The sequence below is a fragment of the Macadamia integrifolia genome, chromosome 11, assembly GCF_013358625.1.
Source record: "Macadamia integrifolia cultivar HAES 741 chromosome 11, SCU_Mint_v3, whole genome shotgun sequence".
In the NCBI taxonomy this organism is placed as follows: Eukaryota; Viridiplantae; Streptophyta; class Magnoliopsida; order Proteales; family Proteaceae; genus Macadamia; species Macadamia integrifolia.
Window position 1 is genome coordinate 29,985,290 of NC_056567.1, and position 18,258 is coordinate 30,003,547.

The following is an 18,258-nucleotide window of genomic DNA, read 5'->3' on the forward strand; positions in this document are numbered from 1 at the left end:
AATTTTGTAAAGAGAAATCCAAGAGTGAGTAATTATGTAATTTTCCCTTTGCCCAATACATTCATATCGTGAAAGAGTGCGAAGACTTTTTTTTTTGGATAAAGTTCTCAAATTAAACGGATCGCATCAAACCACCGTTAGATTGGAATGATTGAATGGGTCCCATTGCATGGACGGATGTATTGGAATTTGAAAAAATATCCCACTGATTTCCAGGTAGTTGTAGTAAAGAGAGAGGTTTCGAAATATCCGATGGGAGGTGTCGTCATCGTGAAGGCGTCACTCTTTTATATATTTCGGTCTCACTCTCTTTTTTGATAAAGTATTTCCGTCTGACATAGACGGTTGAAAATGGAAAAAGTGAGAGAGACTGAACATCTCAAAAGCAAACAGCAAATGCAAATAGGGGGTGAAAATAGGGCGGGAAAAGAAAATTTAAGTTTTCTTTTTTATTTTTTGAGGAGAAGATTTTTTCCACAATAGTGGGGGACCTTCTACTGAAACCAATCATGTCATGGGATACACTTCGTCCAATAAAGAGTCGTAAATGAACATGAATGAGATAGTATCAAAACCAAACAGCAATCAAATTTTTTTTTTTTCTTGGAAACAGCAAATCAGAAACAATTAAATTTTATATCAATTAAAGAGATATTTTAAGGATTAAAAGGGGTCAACTATATAAATTCATTGAACCTAACGAAAAAGAAGGGGTGACAAATTGCTGAAGATTGAACGGATGAAGTAAATTTGAAACAGTTTTGGGACTGTGTGAGCATCACATCATGGCTTTTGAGCGTATTCCATACATTATTATATGTTTATAATGAACTCTCCACAATTTTATTTACGCTCAACCCTAACAGCGAGGTGGTGCTCTCTGTTAAACAATTAGCTAGTGCTTCTATAAAAATCCACTCCCCTATTAATCAGACTAATTAAGTAGATTTAATTTTTTTTTATACAGTATTTGTTAAATTCATGTCCTATCCTCCCATAATTCTCACACTAATCACCTTGTTTTCGTGCATATCTTTAATTATATAAATAAATTTATTCAACACCCTTCTCTCTCTAATACATGCTAGAGTAATTCTTTAGGGACCTTGTCATAGTTTTTTTTTTTTTTTTTTTCTTTTTCCTTCCCAATAAAGATTATATAGAGATCTTTTTTGCAAGTTCTAAAGTCCAAATCTTTCCATGAGCTTCGTGAATAAGTAAATTGTTCATGTTGTGGATCTACTTAGTATAAAACCAAATTAGGATTTATATGATTAAGAACATAATAAGATATGGAAAGCATTTTCATGTTATCGACGTACTGATCTCTTTCACCTTTATTTTTAAAGGAAAAAAAAGAAAAAAAAAGAAGCTAGTGAGTTTTACCACCAATCAAGCTTTTTTTTTTTTTTTTTGGCTGGGTTATGGAGTTGGGAGGATGGAGAGAAAGGCAAAAAAAAAAACTCAGAACAACTTTACAATTCTACCATGTGGCAATTTCGTTAACATTTTAATTCAGGTCTCTTTGTAACCAAATGAAGAATTGACCTTCTTTTGCTGGCCTCTCATCTTATTTCCAAAAATTCTTTAAGTCATGAGTGTAAAAGGATTTTCAGACTAATTTGAAAATAACTTACTCTTATGTCATTCTAAAAGATTTTCGTGCATGCTTTTCAAGTATACATCTGAAATGGCATTAACCTTGTTGTCAAAAAAAAAAAAAAAAAAAAGTGTTATATATATGCTAAAGAAGGAACAAGTTAGTTTATTATTTACCAATTATTTAAATTGTTTTTTGGCGAGTGTCATTTTATTCTCCCCAGGGGAGGGGGAGAAATGGTTGTTTTGCTTGATTGTGACTGATTCTAATTTTGGGGGCAAAGGTTCTCTAATTTGTTCGGGCAGGTTACACCAACACCTTTGAATCTATCTCTCTCTTTTACATGAAATGACCTCGCTGCTCTCCAATATATGATACATTTTAGTCACTAATCACGCATCATTGGTACACTTCTCTAGTCAGCTTGCTCAGAGCACCCTCTGCCTAGGTTTGGATATGAACATTTAAACGTCTAAGTGAAAGTATACACAAAAGCATTGCTTTTAACATTGTTTTTTAGCTCATGTTTGTTCCATATGTTTCTTGTATTGCTTATGCTGGAAATAATGCTTTTGGTTGGCCCGAATGAATTGTACCTTTTAAGTGGCATTTTATTGCTTTATGAAACTAGTAAACCTCCAAACCAACCCAAAAGCATTTTTTATGTTGCCAAACTATCTTCTACCCATGACTGTCCACCTGATTATCCAAAACATATCATTTAGGCAATGTGTTGTGCAGATGATAGGCCTGTCCAGATCTCGATTATTTCTTGCCCTTGTCTACATTCAAAAAATTAAAAAAAAAAAAATAAAAATAAAAAAAAATAAAAATAAAAAAAAAAAGGAAAAAAAGAGAGCTACAGAGGTTAACCTTTTATTGCCTTAATTTTGATTGAAGTATGATCAAGAGGCAGTTCACAATAAGGTGATCTCCCTGGCTACTTCAGAAGAAACTTAACCTTAAATGAAGTTCTGGATTCTCTTAAAGAACTAAAGACAACCTGTTTAACTAGGTACCACTAAAGCACTAAGCAGGATGCGTACTAAAGCTTTACTACACAGCCTATCTCGTGCTTTGACTTCAACTAATCAGCAGTTAAAAGTTGTTCACATGCCATGAAACCCTAGCATGTAAATGGTCAATAACATTATACATGTGCACAAGCAGCTGGCAATGAGTGCATTTGTAATATAATTACATGCTTGTGAGGAGAATTTCTCATCATAACTCTAGTTATGCTTGACTTGATTCTGGTTGAAATGACATTGACACTATGTTTGGATGATCAAAGTTGAAGTTCCCATGTCAAAAGATAGATAACAATAAGTTTATCCTTACCTGTTCAGATTCCAATGAACAACGACGTTTGAAAATTCTCGCATTCCATTGAATAGGAGACTCAAGGAAGTTCTGGGAAAGGTTTCAACTCAATATGATCATTGGGTTGGAATGAAAGGTAAAAGTATGCAATACCTATGATACTCATCCTCACCTGATTCATAGCAAATTTTTGGTGGAGATTTCAACTCTGGATGATCCTGGGGTTGTATTTAAGAAGTAAAAAAGCAGTGATGCAATGCGCATGATGCTGATCATCTCCACTTATTCAATGTAAAACAGGATCAATTCCTGACAATCTGAATTAACAAGATCAAAACTAACTATGATCTGCTCGTTAAAAGTTGATGCTTAGAAACATTACCACTCCAGAGAATTTTACTTAAATTGTATATCATGCTACATATGATAATTATAGAAAAGCACCCTTTCAAAGAGTGAGAGAGAGCAGTTTTAAAAGGTACAATTTTGTGATCCATTGAGAGCAACCTTATGTCATATGAGAGTAAGTCTGTCCTTATGAGCCATCAGATTAGCAGAAGAGGGTTTCATGTTAATACAAAGCTAGAGTGAGGATTTTTCAAATTCCAATGCTAAAAGATGGCCTCATGCTAAGGTCTCTCTTTTGTAAAGACAATAGTCTTACAGTTAACATTTTGATTTTATAATAGACTAGTTTCTTTGATACAAAAAGGTTGTAAAACTACTCTGTCCTTCAATCTAGTTGAGTTCCACAGGAAGTATACCAACTTTCACAGAAACAAAGCATATGCAAAGGGGAACAAATCCTCAAAACTGCAAACAGATTACAGGTAATTAGCCAGTTCAATCCATCAAATACCTTCCTCTACATTCATAAACCATGTGTAGGAAACTCGAAACGTTGTCCAAAATTTGTATTTGTATAGTCATCATTCCATCAACAAATTACTGAAAAAGAAAAATCACTTCTGAGAGCCAAAGATCTGGTTTAAAAGTAAAACAATCAAACAAGACTGACTCCCCCTCTTACACTAGGACTAAGAAAACATGGAAAGGAGAAATTAGATGAAAAGGCAGTATCGAATCATGCATAAATCTGATAATTGGATAATTTATTTTGTACCATAATATTGGAACATATAACAAGTAAGAAGGCTATTATCCATGGAGCAGATTTACTCCAAAATCAAATGATACTAGTATTACTGCTAAGAATATAAACAATAGCAAATGGTAACAGTGAAATGGAACATCTTGTTATTCAGTTCTCCCTGTAATGTAGCTCTGTTATTCAATTATGAAGCTGTCTGTTCTAAGAAATTATCTTACACAAGCATATTTGAATGAATCAGAAGATACCTACCTGGAAAAAGAAAAAGGGGAAACAAGGTTACAGTATTACAACAAAAAGGGGAAAGCAATAACCACATCCAAATCATTGAAACTATGTTAGAGCATCAGCCCCAGCCACAATCTCCAGTATTTCGCTGGTGATCTTCGCTTGGCGTTTCTGATTGTAGGCCATTGAGAGGTTCTTCTTCAACTCCACTGCATTATCAGTGGCATTGCTCATGGCACTCATTCTAGCTGCAAGCTCACTAGCCAGTGATTCTTGCAATGCCCTCAGAATCTGACTGTTCAGATAGAGAGGCAGCAAAGCATCAAGGATCTGAACTGGGTCCTGCTCAAACAGCATGAGGGGTGAGAAGTCAGTTGTCGCTGTTCTCACGGTGTCCCTCTCCACTGTCAATTTCCCTTCCTTGGTTGTCAATCTAAACAATTCATCTTCCACAGCATCCACACAATTGCCATTGACATCACAAATCTCGCCCTTGGGGGAAAGCGGAAGCAGAGTCTGAATCACAGGATCGGACTTCAGGAATGACACAAACTTGGTATACAAGAGCTCCACCTTGTCGATCTCTTCACTGATAAAGAGCGAGAACACATCATCGGCGATGGCCTGAGCTTCTTTCGCAGTGGGGAAGGTCCCTCCTTCAATAAACCTATCTACCGGAATATATGGCCGGCGGAGGAAATAAGAATTACCCTTCTTTCCAACGCTGATAACAGTGAAATCAACGCCAAGATTCTTCAAATCGGCAATCCGTGCCTCAGCTTTCTTGATGATTGTGTCGTTGAATCCACCGCAGAGACCCCGATCACCCGTAACAACAACCAAGGCAATCTTTTTGACCGTTCGGACATTGGTAAGAGGAACGTCGACGTCTTCAGTCCGAAGCTGCTCAATGATGTTGTAGAGAACCTCGACTAGGGTCTCCGAAAAGGGTCGACCATTGACGACGGCTTCTTGGGCTCTTCGGACCTTAGCTGCGGCGACAAGCTTCATTGCTTCGGTGATCTTCTGGGTGTTCTTCACGGAATCGATCCTCTGTCTGAGCTCGCGGAGACCACAATGAATTGGGTTCTTGGAATGAGGGCGAGATGGGATGCTGGACATGGAACCATGGGAAGGGAGACGGAATGGGTTGAGGAGAGGGCAGAAGGAGAGTGTGGTAGGATCAAATAGAGAAGGTTTAGACGAAACCCACATTGTTAGATTGGAGCAGGACATGATTTTGATTGGGCAATTTTGCTGAAACAAGCTCTTTAGAGAGATGGAGTCAGAGAAGGGAAGAGGAGAACAGAAGAAGAGCTCTCTTCTTCCTTTTGTCTTGTTTCATTGTTGCTCCCAACCTAATAGCCAGTGAAACTACTTGCAAGAGAAATTTTCGGTGGCAACCAATAACAAAAGCTATAGAACTTCCCCTGCTTATTTCATTATCCTCAATATGAAATAGAGTGCTGACTACAGGGGGAGGGCATAGCCTCCTGCCCCAATACCCCCCTTCACAACCTTAGCTCTCCGCCTCTTCCCCCAAAAAATAAGGAAGGAAAAAAAATCTCAATCCTTCACCCATGGTCCTGTAGGGATGTAAATTGGTTACGGATCGAATGTGTTTGTATCGGGGTATTTACAGATTGGATATTGACATCCCTAAACGAATATGGATACGAACTCTAATGTTCAATTATTCGATTACTCTCTGAATTGTATAATGTACATTGGATTCGGATTTTTGGCTATGAAAATCAGTTCAAACCAATCAATTGACACCATTAGGTGTGGCATACATCATAGTTAGCAGCTCCGTATGAACACAAGTAACTTGTGTTTTGATATCAGAGCTTAGAGAACGTTTAGGCAACATATTTATAATGTATGAAGATTCTGCTAATTTCTAATCACATGAGAAGGGCTATGTCAGGCGAGAGCAGAGTTGGTTCCACCATTGTACATATTAGAATCCAGCCGTTACGAGCTCAAGGAAACTTTTTCTGAAAAAGAAAAACAATGAGTATTAAATCTATGAGCAAAAAAAGAACCAAGTTCAGACCTCGGTTGAAATAGACCTTATCCCTATGAAAGAAGAAAGATCAGAAAAGGGAAAACTAGGCCGTGGTTATGACACCAAAACACAAGTATCAAGGTCATCTTCGATATCATCATTATCAATAATATTGATATCACTTATAATTCAGGAGCTTGTTCGAGAATATCGTAATGAAAAAAAAAAAAAGTTGATAATTTTACATATTTAGTATTTGACTAAATATGATCGTCAAATTCCTAGAAAACCTATCATTAAAATACACCTAGAGGAGTATAGGGCTAAGTGGAGCGAAAAGGCTTATTAATCACATCTTTCCTACGCCCAAACAATATGTAAAATTACAGTTCATACCCTATGAAATGAAAAGACGATTTTTACCCCCTCATCGTCAGCCATCTTTTCTTTTTCTTCAGTACGCTAAAACATTCCCATTTGCAGGAACGAAGGAACTGGAAGCAGACCATGCCACTTGCCAACTTTGAATCACACTTCCAGAAAATCCAAAATGCTAATGGCCGATCCCAATCCCAATCCTTCAAATCTTCTTTCAGTCTTTCTGGAATTGTGGCACATTACTCTAGAAGTCACCGTGCTACAGTCATCACTCCACGCGCCTCTTTCTCCTTCTCTTCCTCTCTCTCTCAATTATTATTATTATTACTAATCCAAGAAATCCATAAACCCAGTCAGGGAGGAACAATGGTGAATAACGAACACAAGTTATTTTCGTCATTTTCATTTGCAGAAAGCCCAGACGCTGCCATTTTCAAAATTGTAATTGAAAGTTCTTTCTGGAATCTGGGCTGTGCTTATCTTTCTCACAGCTTCTTCTGATTTATTGGGTTTTCGATTTGGGTTAGTGTGAGAAACCCAGCTGCTTCCCTTAAAAACCCACTTTACATCCTTATCATCTGCCGCTTTGATGAACATTCGTCATGTATATAACCGCTTCGTCGTCAGCGGCACTCATCAGAGCTTCTAGGGTTCGTTTCTCATCCTTCCCTTCCATCTCCAGAACTCTAGCTTCTCCTCTTCCTCACTCTTCTTCTTCTTCTATCCTCAAATCTCAATCCTTCAGCTGCTGTACTGCTTTCCGTTCTATCCGGTACTCTGTTCCTCGCTGGAGCCACGGTCTTGGTTGGACATCCCCTGCTAGTCTTCGGGCCCAGATTAGGACAGCTACTCCTGTGATTAAACGCTCTGAGCGCAAGATTTCTACTATGGGTATGAGCTTTCTTGCTTGCTTCCTACTTGTTTCTGAATTATCGGCACAAGACTTTTTTTTTTGCGTATAATTGAGAGAGAGAGGAGTTTTTGGATTAATTGATTCAACTCAGCGTATTACTTGACGAAGCTATGAATCGTATAATGATTTGATAACTCCTAAAATGGAAAAAAGGTATAATGATTTAATAATTGAGCTCATGTTGTCCGAGTGAATTGAGATAATTGAATTTTTTTTCCCTTGTGTTTATCTGTGTGGATCAGCTTCTGAGAATGTTTTCAAGGGAATCTTAACCAGTCTTCCCAAGCCTGGGGGTGGTGAGTTTGGAAAGTACTATAGCCTACCCGCTCTGAATGATCCAAGGATCGGTAAGTCCCCGTGTCATTGCTGCTCCCATTTGTTATTGTTGTATAAAAGTAATGACAATGATTAATGAAATAATGAGAGAACTGATAACTTGTATGAATTGTATCCAAATAGCCACTCCAAAGCTTTCTGTTGGCATATTGTAATCACAAACAGTATGGTGCTACAAATGTTGCTGTATCTATGAATGATGGATGTGGGTTGAGTCATGTCACTTGACAGTGTCTAAAAGGCTATAGATGTCCCCAATGGTGCAACGGGGAGATGTACCAATTGTTCTTCAAGATAAAACAGCCCTTAGCTTCCACGAGTAGTAGTGCACTCTCTTACTGCACCCCATAGTCTTATGAAGTTATGCCCAGACTCAAGGAAAAACTTTAAGAGAGAGACATTGAAACAAAGAAAATAGAGGTGTCTTGTTTGAATGCACACACACACACAAAGTTGTGCCAAGGATGTCTTCTCTCTCTCTCTCTCTCTCTATATATATATATATATATATATAGATGAGAGGTGCCAATTGGAAACACCTGTACAAGGAGGCCCAAGACATGTGTCTCTCAAGTAGAGAAGATACAATGAAGTAGTTGTTACCGGGCAACCGATACCTTCTGGATGGCACGCAACGCATAGCCATAGGCGTTTGTGATGCGTTGGATGACACACATCCAACGCCAGCAAGCCTAATTGCTGGGCAAAGACTGATTCAAGCCAGAACAGTCCTTGATGGACTCCGGCACTTAATATATTCTGTCTGTAATGGAAACCACTGCTGTTGGGAAAACCTTATCTGACCCCGGCAAAAAAAAAAATCGGGATACAAAACCGTTTCAGAGCATAAAAGAAACTTTACACACACCAAAGCCTCTCCTCGCCTTGCCGCATCATTACTCGTCCTAGCTCGGAGTATGCATGAGTGTGAAAACAAATCCAATAACACCCCCCCACCCCGCCAAAAAAAAAAAAAAAAAAAAAACGACAAGAGAGGAGGAGAGAGAGCCTTCTCAACTAGGAACCCTACCCTTGAAGTTCCCATTCCAATATAGTAACCTCTCTTCACTCTTCCACTTCCAATGTGTCACTTAAAAGTGCTTTCCTGAAAAAGCAACTTCCAAGAGGTCATTTGTTCAAACATTGTCGGAGACTGAACAACCAAAACCAACTTACTAAGGAGATATTTTGGAACTTCTCTTTTCAAAAAAATTTACCAACAATTCTGTCGTTCTTATCTATGAGTTATATATTTTGTTATTCTTTAATTGGTCTTGGAGTTTGTGACAATCCTTTTTTCTTCTTTCCCCTCATGGGTACATATTATCTTCTTCCTTCTAAGCACTGAAGGATATCTTGTGTCATGGTTATCTGAGCTTTGAAGTTTGAATAAAATACACTAAATTTCTTATATCGTAGTCAGGTTTCCAAAAGCACAATCTTTCAGAAATCCACTCTTATTTCAGATAAGCTACCATTCTCCATCAGGGTCCTCCTTGAGTCAGCAATCCGTAACTGTGACAACTTCCAAGTCACCGAGAAGGATGTTGAGAAGATCATTGATTGGGAGAATACTTCTACTAAACAAGTGGAGATACCTTTCAAGCCTGCCCGTGTTCTATTGCAGGTGTGTATTGTTGGGCTAACAACATAAGAGTTTTAATTCGCTATATATCTGTTGAATTTTACCCCTTACATTTTGTTGGTCAGGATTTTACTGGTGTACCAGCTGTGGTTGACCTTGCTTGCATTAGGGATGCTATGAACAATCTTGGCCGTGATATTAACAAGATTAATCCCTTGGTAGGTGATATTTTTCTTTTTCATTCCATGTAAGTTTGTGAGGGGTTCGGCATCCGTATCTTCCCCATCAAGAAAGCACTGAGGAATTAAGTACTGAAGCGGCCTTCAACAAACTACGTATGTTGTTCCTTCTACATAACAGCATAGAGGATATGTTTGATTCTGTAACAGTGTGAATCAATTTCACTTGCTTTCAATCTGGTTCTTTTACTAGATGACCTTTTTCTCCAACTTAATTGTTTGAGTGTAAGGTGTATTCCTGGAATCATTTGTATTTGTTTGGTGTTTCGTGTTACACTCTCTTGTATTTCTTTTTTCCTTTTGTTGGGGGATTTTCTAATTGCCTTCCAAAATTATGTTGCATGCAGGTTCCAGTAGATCTTGTTATTGATCATTCAGTTCAGGTTGATGTAGCGAGATCAGAAAATGCAGTGCTGGCAAATATGGATATCGAGTTCCGGAGGAACAAGGAGAGATTTGCTTTTCTTAAATGGGGATCTACTGCTTTTCACAACATGCTTGTTGTTCCTCCAGGCTCTGGTATCGTGCATCAGGTAAGAGTGTTTTTAGCATGAGAACTGGCAGTGTTACATATCATTGTTTCTACCTTTAGATTGCAGATGTGTAGAATTTCGTCCTTTCTTCTCTCTCTACTTATTCCTTATATCAGTTGATGAGTAGAATAAATGAAATATATGAAATCTTGGAATGATCTTTGGTTCCTCACACTAATATTATCATTTTTTATTTTTATGTACTGATTAAGTTGCTGTTGAAACTCAGGTTAACCTGGAATACCTCGGCCGGGTTGTATTCAACACTGATGGCCTGCTGTACCTTGATAGTGTGGTTGGAACTGATTCCCATACAACTATGATTGATGGGTTAGGAGTTGCTGGATGGGGAGTTGGAGGAATTGAAGCAGAGGCAGCAATGCTTGGCCAGGTAAATTATGTTCGGGAATTGTCATTGAGACCTGGTAATTTGTATTGCCTGAGGAATGCTTTTACTTAAAACTATAAATATGGGAAAATCCAAGCTTGGTTATATTCATCCATGGAAACGAAAAGAAAAGCAAATCATTGCATTGGGTATTGTGGACACTTGGATGTATGTGCATATGGTGAGTAACACTTGTGGGGCTCCACACCATTCTGTTACTGATTCTTGCACTGAACTTGATAATCGTTATGCATATGGAAGCACTTGATACTTGAGATAGCCATCTGGATTCTTCTATATCCTATTGTACTTTCTGTGCATATGTGCTATAGCAATCCTATTTTCATTTTATATCTTTTAACTTCATATATGTCTGGCTTATGGTTATTAGATTTGACATGTGCTTGAAAATGTTGCGAACTTATTTTTTATGCATTTTATGTATGCAAACATTCAGGCAGATGATATCTTAAACCTTTGATTGTCTTATGTGTGTCATCGAGTGTATTTCATGTCTTGGGACTGCATTCCCCTTCATATATTTTACTGGTATTTAAGGATAAATTTTAGCTATCACAGCCATGTCTTCAGCATACATAGATGCATGGTTCTTTACACATGTACATACATATAAGTTCTGTTTCAATATTACCTCTTAACGTTTCATTTCTTCAAAACTATCAGCCCATGAGCATGGTATTACCTGGTGTGGTTGGCTTCAAGTTGACTGGAAAGTTCCAAGATGGGGTCACAGCAACCGACTTAGTCCTAACTGTAACTCAAATGTTGAGGAAGCATGGTGTTGTTGGCAAGTTCGTTGAGTTCTACGGTAATTTCAATTGCTCATGAAAGAACCAAAACTCAATGCATGTTTTTCTGTCCTGGCCATTCATATGTTTGTCTCTTAAGTTCGAAACTTTTTCCTTCCTGATGGATCTTAGATCTGAAATTGTTGTTTTGATCATAGGTGAGGGTATGGCTGGATTGTCATTAGCTGACAGGGCCACTATTGCCAATATGGCTCCCGAGTATGGAGCAACAATGGGCTTCTTTCCTGTTGATAATGCTACTTTGCAATATCTTAAACTGACTGGAAGAAGTGATGAAACTGTGAGTACCTTGCATCCACTAAGGTTGGTTTAAATGTGAACTAGAAGTTCATACACGTTTTGGCAACTTTCTTCTCTTGCGTGTCAGGTGGCGATGGTTGAAGCCTATCTGCGTGCCAACAAGATGTTTGTTGACTACAATGAGGTATGCTTATCATCCCTCAAACCCTCTTCCACCCTGGAGAAAAGAAAAAGGAAAAGAAACCTTCAGTTTACGTTTTTTATTTTACGTGGAAGATGCAACTGAGTATGTTACTGTGGATCCAGCCTCAACAAGAAAGGGTATACTCATCTTATCTAGAGTTGGACCTGGGGGATGTCGAACCCTGTGTTTCAGGACCAAAAAGGTAGAATGCTTATCAACCCTATTACAGTGGAGGCACTGGCTGCATTTTTCATCGTATCCTGCAGTTACATATTTTTTAAACATCTTGACAGACCTCATGACCGAGTTCCTCTGAAAGAAACGAAGGCTGATTGGCATGCTTGTCTAGACAATAAAGTTGGATTCAAGGTGAGGTTTAAGCTGCCTATGCATGCCATGATTATTCTTGATTCTGGTGTTTTGGCTAGTCTTCATGTTGTCGATAGCTTGTATTGCATGTGGTGATCCAGTTGGACAGCTTTTGTTACATGACATCAGTGTAATATCTTTATGTGCTTGTAGTTTAGTGTTGCATCGGTATCAGCTCAAGTGAGTAGCTGAACAAAGCTGTATCGTGTTCTTTTGTCTATTTAATGCAATCTGAAATTTCTTAACAGTTAAATTATTTTGCAGGGTTTTGGTGTTCCAAAGGAATCACAGGAAAAAGTTGTAAAGTTCTCATTCAATGGACAACCTGCAGAGCTGAAACATGGTAGTGTTGTTATTGCAGCCATCACTAGCTGCACAAATACCTCGAACCCAACTGTCATGCTTGGTGCTGGTCTTGTTGCAAAAAAGGCTTGTGAGCTCAGTTTGGAGGTTAGTCATGGTGCCTTGAAGTTATCCCCCTCAGATTCTGGCCTGCTCAACAACTCATGTAGGTTTATTAGGGTTACAATGTCAAATTCTGAACTTGAAAGTTTGTCATCAGGTGAAGCCATGGATTAAAACTAGTCTTGCACCAGGATCTGGAGTTGTTACAAAATATTTGGTCCAAAGGTACATTAGGCAATTTATGTAAAGAAATTCCACTATTTTCAGGTTATTATTATACTATTTTTTATTATTGAATTATGGTTGTGTGCTATATGTAGTGGCCTTCAGAAGTACTTGAATCAGCAGGGCTTCCATATTGTTGGTTATGGCTGCACAACATGTATTGGAAATTCCGGAGATCTGGATGAATCAGTTGCTTCTGCAATTACAGAAAATGGTATTTTCATTTAACATATTTTGAAACTAAAATAAAACTAGACCAAAGCATAGGAAGGCATTCCCAATTGTTTAAAGCGTAGTTTGCAGTCATGCTTCACAGTTAATACTTTCTTTCTTGCCTACTTTCTTATCTCTCAGGTTGCATGCTTGTTTTCATATTAACTAGTGGCAAATTCTGTTGTTAATGTAATGTAATACTATTTCGCTTTTGCAGACATTGTTGCTGCAGCTGTGCTTTCTGGGAACAGAAACTTTGAGGGTCGTGTGCATCCCTTGACGAGAGCTAATTATCTTGCTTCACCTCCTTTAGTTGTTGCCTATGCACTTGCTGGCACGGTATATAAATTGATCTCACTTGCTGGCATGGAGGTTTCCTTTCTTTCTCTTATAAAAACAACTCACAGAAGAAGTATGGCATGGCTTGACTAAGCATGGTGCCATCGTCCAACTGCTGAGTGGATGGTCCAAATTTTGAACCGCTGAAACATTTTGTATTGTTTCTCTGTGATAATTTAGATTAGATTCCAAGATGGCATTTTCTCCAGCAACTTCCATTTGGAAATTCTGTTCAATGTACCAAGTTATGAATCTCATTTACAACTGCAGAAAATATCTAGAAAACTATTGACAGATGAATCTTGTTCCCAGAACACAATATTTAAGTCATATGAATCAGATCAAGAGGAGGCTTAAACCTGTCTAACAAGGAATAGGTAGGAATAAGGACACAAGGGCGGAAGGGCATTTAGGAATTAAGGGGAGTTGGTTAGAAAAAAAGAAAAAAGCCTAAATATTGTCTAATGGTTAACGTTTTATACTCCCATATTTGACGTACATTCCTCTCGGTATACTGTAGACCCATATCAGTTTGTAACTACTGTTTGATCATCGAACGCACGTTTCAGGTTGACATTGATTTTGCGAAGGAACCAATTGGAGTAGGGAAGGATGGTAAGAGTGTCTATTTCAAGGATATATGGCCATCCAATGAAGAAATTGCAGCGGTAAGCATTGCTAACTTGAACGTGCTTGGGAACTGTTGATGCTAGTATGCTACTTTTTGTAACTTGAATGTCTCAGGTTGTCCGATCGAGTGTGTTGCCTGATATGTTCAAAAGCACTTATGAGGCTATCTCAAAGGGCAATGAAATGTGGAATCAGTTGTCTGTTCCAGCTTCCACTCTTTACTCTTGGGATCCTAACTCAACCTATATTCATGAGCCCCCATTTTTCAAGAACATGACTATGGAGCCACCTGGTCTCCATGGAGTACAGGATGCTTATTGCTTGCTCAACTTTGGTGACAGCATCACAACCGATCACATCTCCCCCGCAGGGAGCATCCACAAGGACAGCCCTGCTGGAAAGTACCTCCTTGAGCGTGGAGTGAGTCCCAAAGACTTCAATTCTTATGGCAGCCGACGAGGGAATGATGAAGTGATGACAAGAGGAACTTTTGCCAATATTCGCCTTGTCAACAAGTTGTTGAATGGAGAAATTGGTCCAAAAACAGTTCACATTCCAACTGGGGAGAAACTTTATGTGTTTGATGCAGCAATGGTGAGTTCCTTGATACTATGTTGTTGCACATTTGTTTTTCAGGGTTTTTTTTTTTTGACTGAAGGTCCCATGGATTGTCAATGTAGCCTAGCTTGGTTGGGTGGATCTAATTCCCCACATTGAAGTTGATCAGGCCATTCTAACTGTTGGACAAATAGGTGGCCCTTTGATTTGGCCACTTATCAAATTTCATGGTCTAAATCAATTGTGTGACTCACCATGAATTGTATTCTTACCCTTGTATGTGAATCAACAACTTTTTCCCCAAACCTTTCAAAATATCGACTTTTCAACCATTTTCAAAATCTTTTCTGCCACATGGTGAATTCCATGTTGGCGGCCTAGGGTTCCAAAACCCTAATTAGTTCACTCGGACCCAGTCCCAAACAATAAAATTCTCAATCAACAATTCAGTGGGAATTTCGTTTTCTTAGAACAGGTCTGGATTCTTTTGGAAAGGCACTTATTCCAGGACAGAATAGTAAATGATCTCTTATGGAGGCACTTTCTGGAATTTTAAAAGTAGCAATGGGGTAAAACAGAATGTAACTTGGAAAATAATCTGTCCTTAAATCTGCAAATTCTGAAATTCTGTCTTCAACCTCTCCGCACCCACAACATCCAGCAGAAACACATTTGAAACACCAAGAGAGAACTCTCTTGTCTGAACTGTGTTCAACCTGAAACTTTAATTGGTAGTCATCTGCAACTTGCTCTCTGAAATACCCCTAACACAGATTGTTTCTCCAGCCTGGAAAATAGAATAAATCTGTGGAAATGGAACCTGGCTGTAACCAGGAACCAGTACTGGTTGCAGGTTTGGTTCTGACGACTGAGAGATTGTTTCCCAACTAAGTACTTCAGGTCGCCCCCTGGTAGGGATGTAACCACTAGAATATGAGGTCAAAAGGAGCAAGTTTGAAGGATATCGATCCCCTCTCAATTTCTACCGAACTCATGCCTAAAGCTGGGTTTTTCTTGACAGAATAATGTATTGGATCTCCAAAGCAATAAGGATAGAAATAACTTGCAGAAGTTCAAGGTCTGACCTGAATGGAGAAGAGCCAAACCAAAGGAAGAACAATGATCGAAAGCCAGAAATTGAAGCAAACAATAGCAAAATCCTCCAGGCTGTGACCATGGGAATCCACGAGATTCAAAAGTTTCTTTTCATTCATTGAAACCCAATTCCCTCTACACTGTAATATGTCTTCAGATTTATAGACTAGATTCTTTCCCAACCTACCAAATTGATTCAGAAACCCAACACCTATATTACCAACCCATGGCTCCATCCAAGGCTTAATCAAGCCTAGACTTCTTAAATTGAGGCCCAAATCCACTGACAATGAACCCAGACCTCCTATGGGGAGGATATACCATCTCATTAGCCTCTTGTTCCCCAATTTCTGTTGCTTGACTGCATCATTCCATTTGGCTGAAAGCCTGAAACTGTCCACATGATTAGTGGATGATGTGGTAGGGGGTCTGCAAAATGATGACTAATCTGCCTTGGTTGTGAGAAAATTCTACCAAGCCAAGCTTCGCTACTCTGGGAGTTGGAAGAAATGCTATTTGATGAGTACTTAATACTCTAGTATGTGGCTTGAAAGAATGTTGCATAACCCTTAAAATTGGAGTATCTCCTCCTATAGGAAACCTACCATATCAAGTTTTGTATTTGGCAATATAAGTCACCGCACTGACACACATTAGTATCTCAGGTGGGTGATGGGGGTGCTACCTTAATTTTTCAGTGTTACTGGGGTTGATCCTTTAGTGAAAGTTCATACCTGAGTACCTCAATTATTTGAAAACCATGGAGTCGTATTCCTGAATTGGATTCATTGCCTTCTTTCTTATAGTTTCTGTACCTCCCATTCATTCTGCAATGGATGTTGATTGCAATAATATTTCCTGCACAATCCATATCAGACCATCTGTTACATGTTTTCTTGAAAACGGGAATTGTGATATGGTTCACCAGATTAGAGTATCTTGATCATTGGATCAATAGAATATTTAATAATTTTGGAAGTATTGCTAGTCTGTTATCCTCTCCCTCTTCCCCCCCCCCCCCCCCCCCCCCCCCCCCCACCTCTCCTTTTTTATTCCTCAAGTTTTTTTTTTTTGGGGGGGGGGGGGGGGGGGGGTGGGGGAGGGGGTGGGTGTGTGTAGGTGCAGAGTTGCTAGAAAGAGCCTTGTGTAGCGATAGCTTCTTGGTAGTCTTTTTTTAACTAACAAACTGCCTTTTCCAGAGGTACAAGGCTGTCGGGCAGGACACCATTGTGCTGGCTGGAGCAGAGTATGGCAGTGGAAGCTCACGTGATTGGGCTGCCAAGGGCCCAATGTTATTGGTGAGTTCGCATGCATTCTCCATGGAAAGGAATTAGTCCCTTTTGTTTTGAGAGTTTATGGATTACTTTTTCTTTTTATACTTGGGTTCCTAATTCTCCTTATGTATTCAGGGAGTTAAAGCAGTGATTGCCAAGAGTTTTGAGAGAATCCATCGTAGTAATTTGGTGGGAATGAATATAATCCCTCTCTGTTTCAAGCCTGGTGAGGATGCAGGAACACTCGGCCTGACAGGTCATGAACGGTACACCATCAACCTTCCAAGCAAAATCAGTGACTTAAGGCCTGGTCAAGATGTTACCGTTGTGACTGACACTGGAAAATCTTTTATCTGCACTGCCCGCTTTGACACAGAGGTAGGTTTGTCTACGTTCTTTAGGAGGAAATTGGAACTATTTATACATATTTATAGAGCTGAGGGCAACTACCTCTTTGAATCTATTGCAAAATCCTATGATCATCTGCTGGGATATGAACTTTTTTTTGTTTGCTTCAAGAAGTTAAACTAGCACACATTAATATCTTGGATTTTGAACTACTGTGATTTCACTTTGGGTTCCATAATTGATATTTGGACTCATTTTTGGAATGCATATGCAGGTGGAGTTAGCATATTTTGATCATGGGGGAATTCTTCATTATGTAATCAGGAGTCTGGCCAAGCAGTAACGAGCAGTGTAAAATTTTAATCATGAAGCTCCTGCATTTAGCCAAGATTCTCTCTAGGTAGCTGTGAGAAAATACAGTTGTGCTTGTTTGAGATTATGAATATAGGGAATATTTCAACTGCACAGCCAGCCCTACCAATGAGATTTTTGCCTTCATATTTTCGAGTTAGGGGTATAAAATAGAAGGCAAAAAAAAGAAGAAAAAGGTATAGAGTATAGCATTAGACAGCATGGTACCCTTGAAAGTGAAGTACACCAAAGACTGATCAGATGTGCAGTTAAAGTTTGGTTCGTCAGTAGATGTGGAAAACTGTTTGGTAGACAAGTTATCCTTTTAAATCTTATGTAGAACATTATTGTTCTTTGAGTCGAGTGTGTTTTGGATTTTTTTTTTTTCCCATCTCTCTCTTAACCCACTTTCGTTAATTGGATTGTCTGGTTACTACTTGTTACAAGGTATCTTGTATGCTACCCTGTATATGTTGCCTTGCTCCTGCTGGCAGGATGTTTTGTACAAACGAGTCTTAATCCATCAGTGCTGCCATCACTAGAGCATAAAAG

At 38.8% G+C, this 18,258-nt stretch overlaps 2 protein-coding genes across 4 annotated transcripts; one reads left to right on the top strand and one right to left on the bottom strand.

Annotated features, from left to right (window-relative positions):
- Positions 1-4,154: 4,154 nt before the first annotated feature.
- LOC122093254 (ATP synthase gamma chain, chloroplastic-like) lies at positions 4,155-5,852 on the bottom strand. The gene has a single exon (XM_042663541.1). It carries the CDS (start codon positions 5,496-5,498, stop codon positions 4,368-4,370), a length of 1,131 nt encoding a protein of 376 aa, XP_042519475.1. The 5' UTR covers positions 5,499-5,852; the 3' UTR covers positions 4,155-4,367.
- A 901-nt stretch (positions 5,853-6,753) lies between these two features.
- On the top strand, positions 6,754-18,064 carry LOC122094119 (aconitate hydratase, cytoplasmic-like). Of its 3 annotated transcripts, XM_042664801.1 has the most exons (22): positions 6,755-7,301; positions 7,397-7,497; positions 7,534-7,542; positions 7,807-7,911; positions 9,367-9,527; positions 9,611-9,703; positions 10,072-10,257; positions 10,487-10,648; positions 11,330-11,474; positions 11,613-11,755; positions 11,843-11,899; positions 12,022-12,101; positions 12,193-12,268; positions 12,533-12,718; positions 12,831-12,898; positions 12,994-13,112; positions 13,329-13,450; positions 14,020-14,118; positions 14,195-14,674; positions 16,933-17,031; positions 17,143-17,385; positions 17,630-18,064. In XM_042664801.1, exons 3-22 carry the CDS (start codon positions 7,539-7,541, stop codon positions 17,696-17,698), a joined length of 2,697 nt encoding a protein of 898 aa, XP_042520735.1. In that variant the 5' UTR covers positions 6,755-7,301; positions 7,397-7,497; positions 7,534-7,538; the 3' UTR covers positions 17,699-18,064. The 3 variants fall into 3 exon arrangements, with proteins under 3 accessions (XP_042520734.1, XP_042520733.1, XP_042520735.1); XM_042664800.1 differs by having other exon boundaries at positions 6,754-7,497; XM_042664799.1 differs by having other exon boundaries at positions 6,754-7,542.
- The last annotated feature ends 194 nt before the right edge of the window (positions 18,065-18,258 follow it).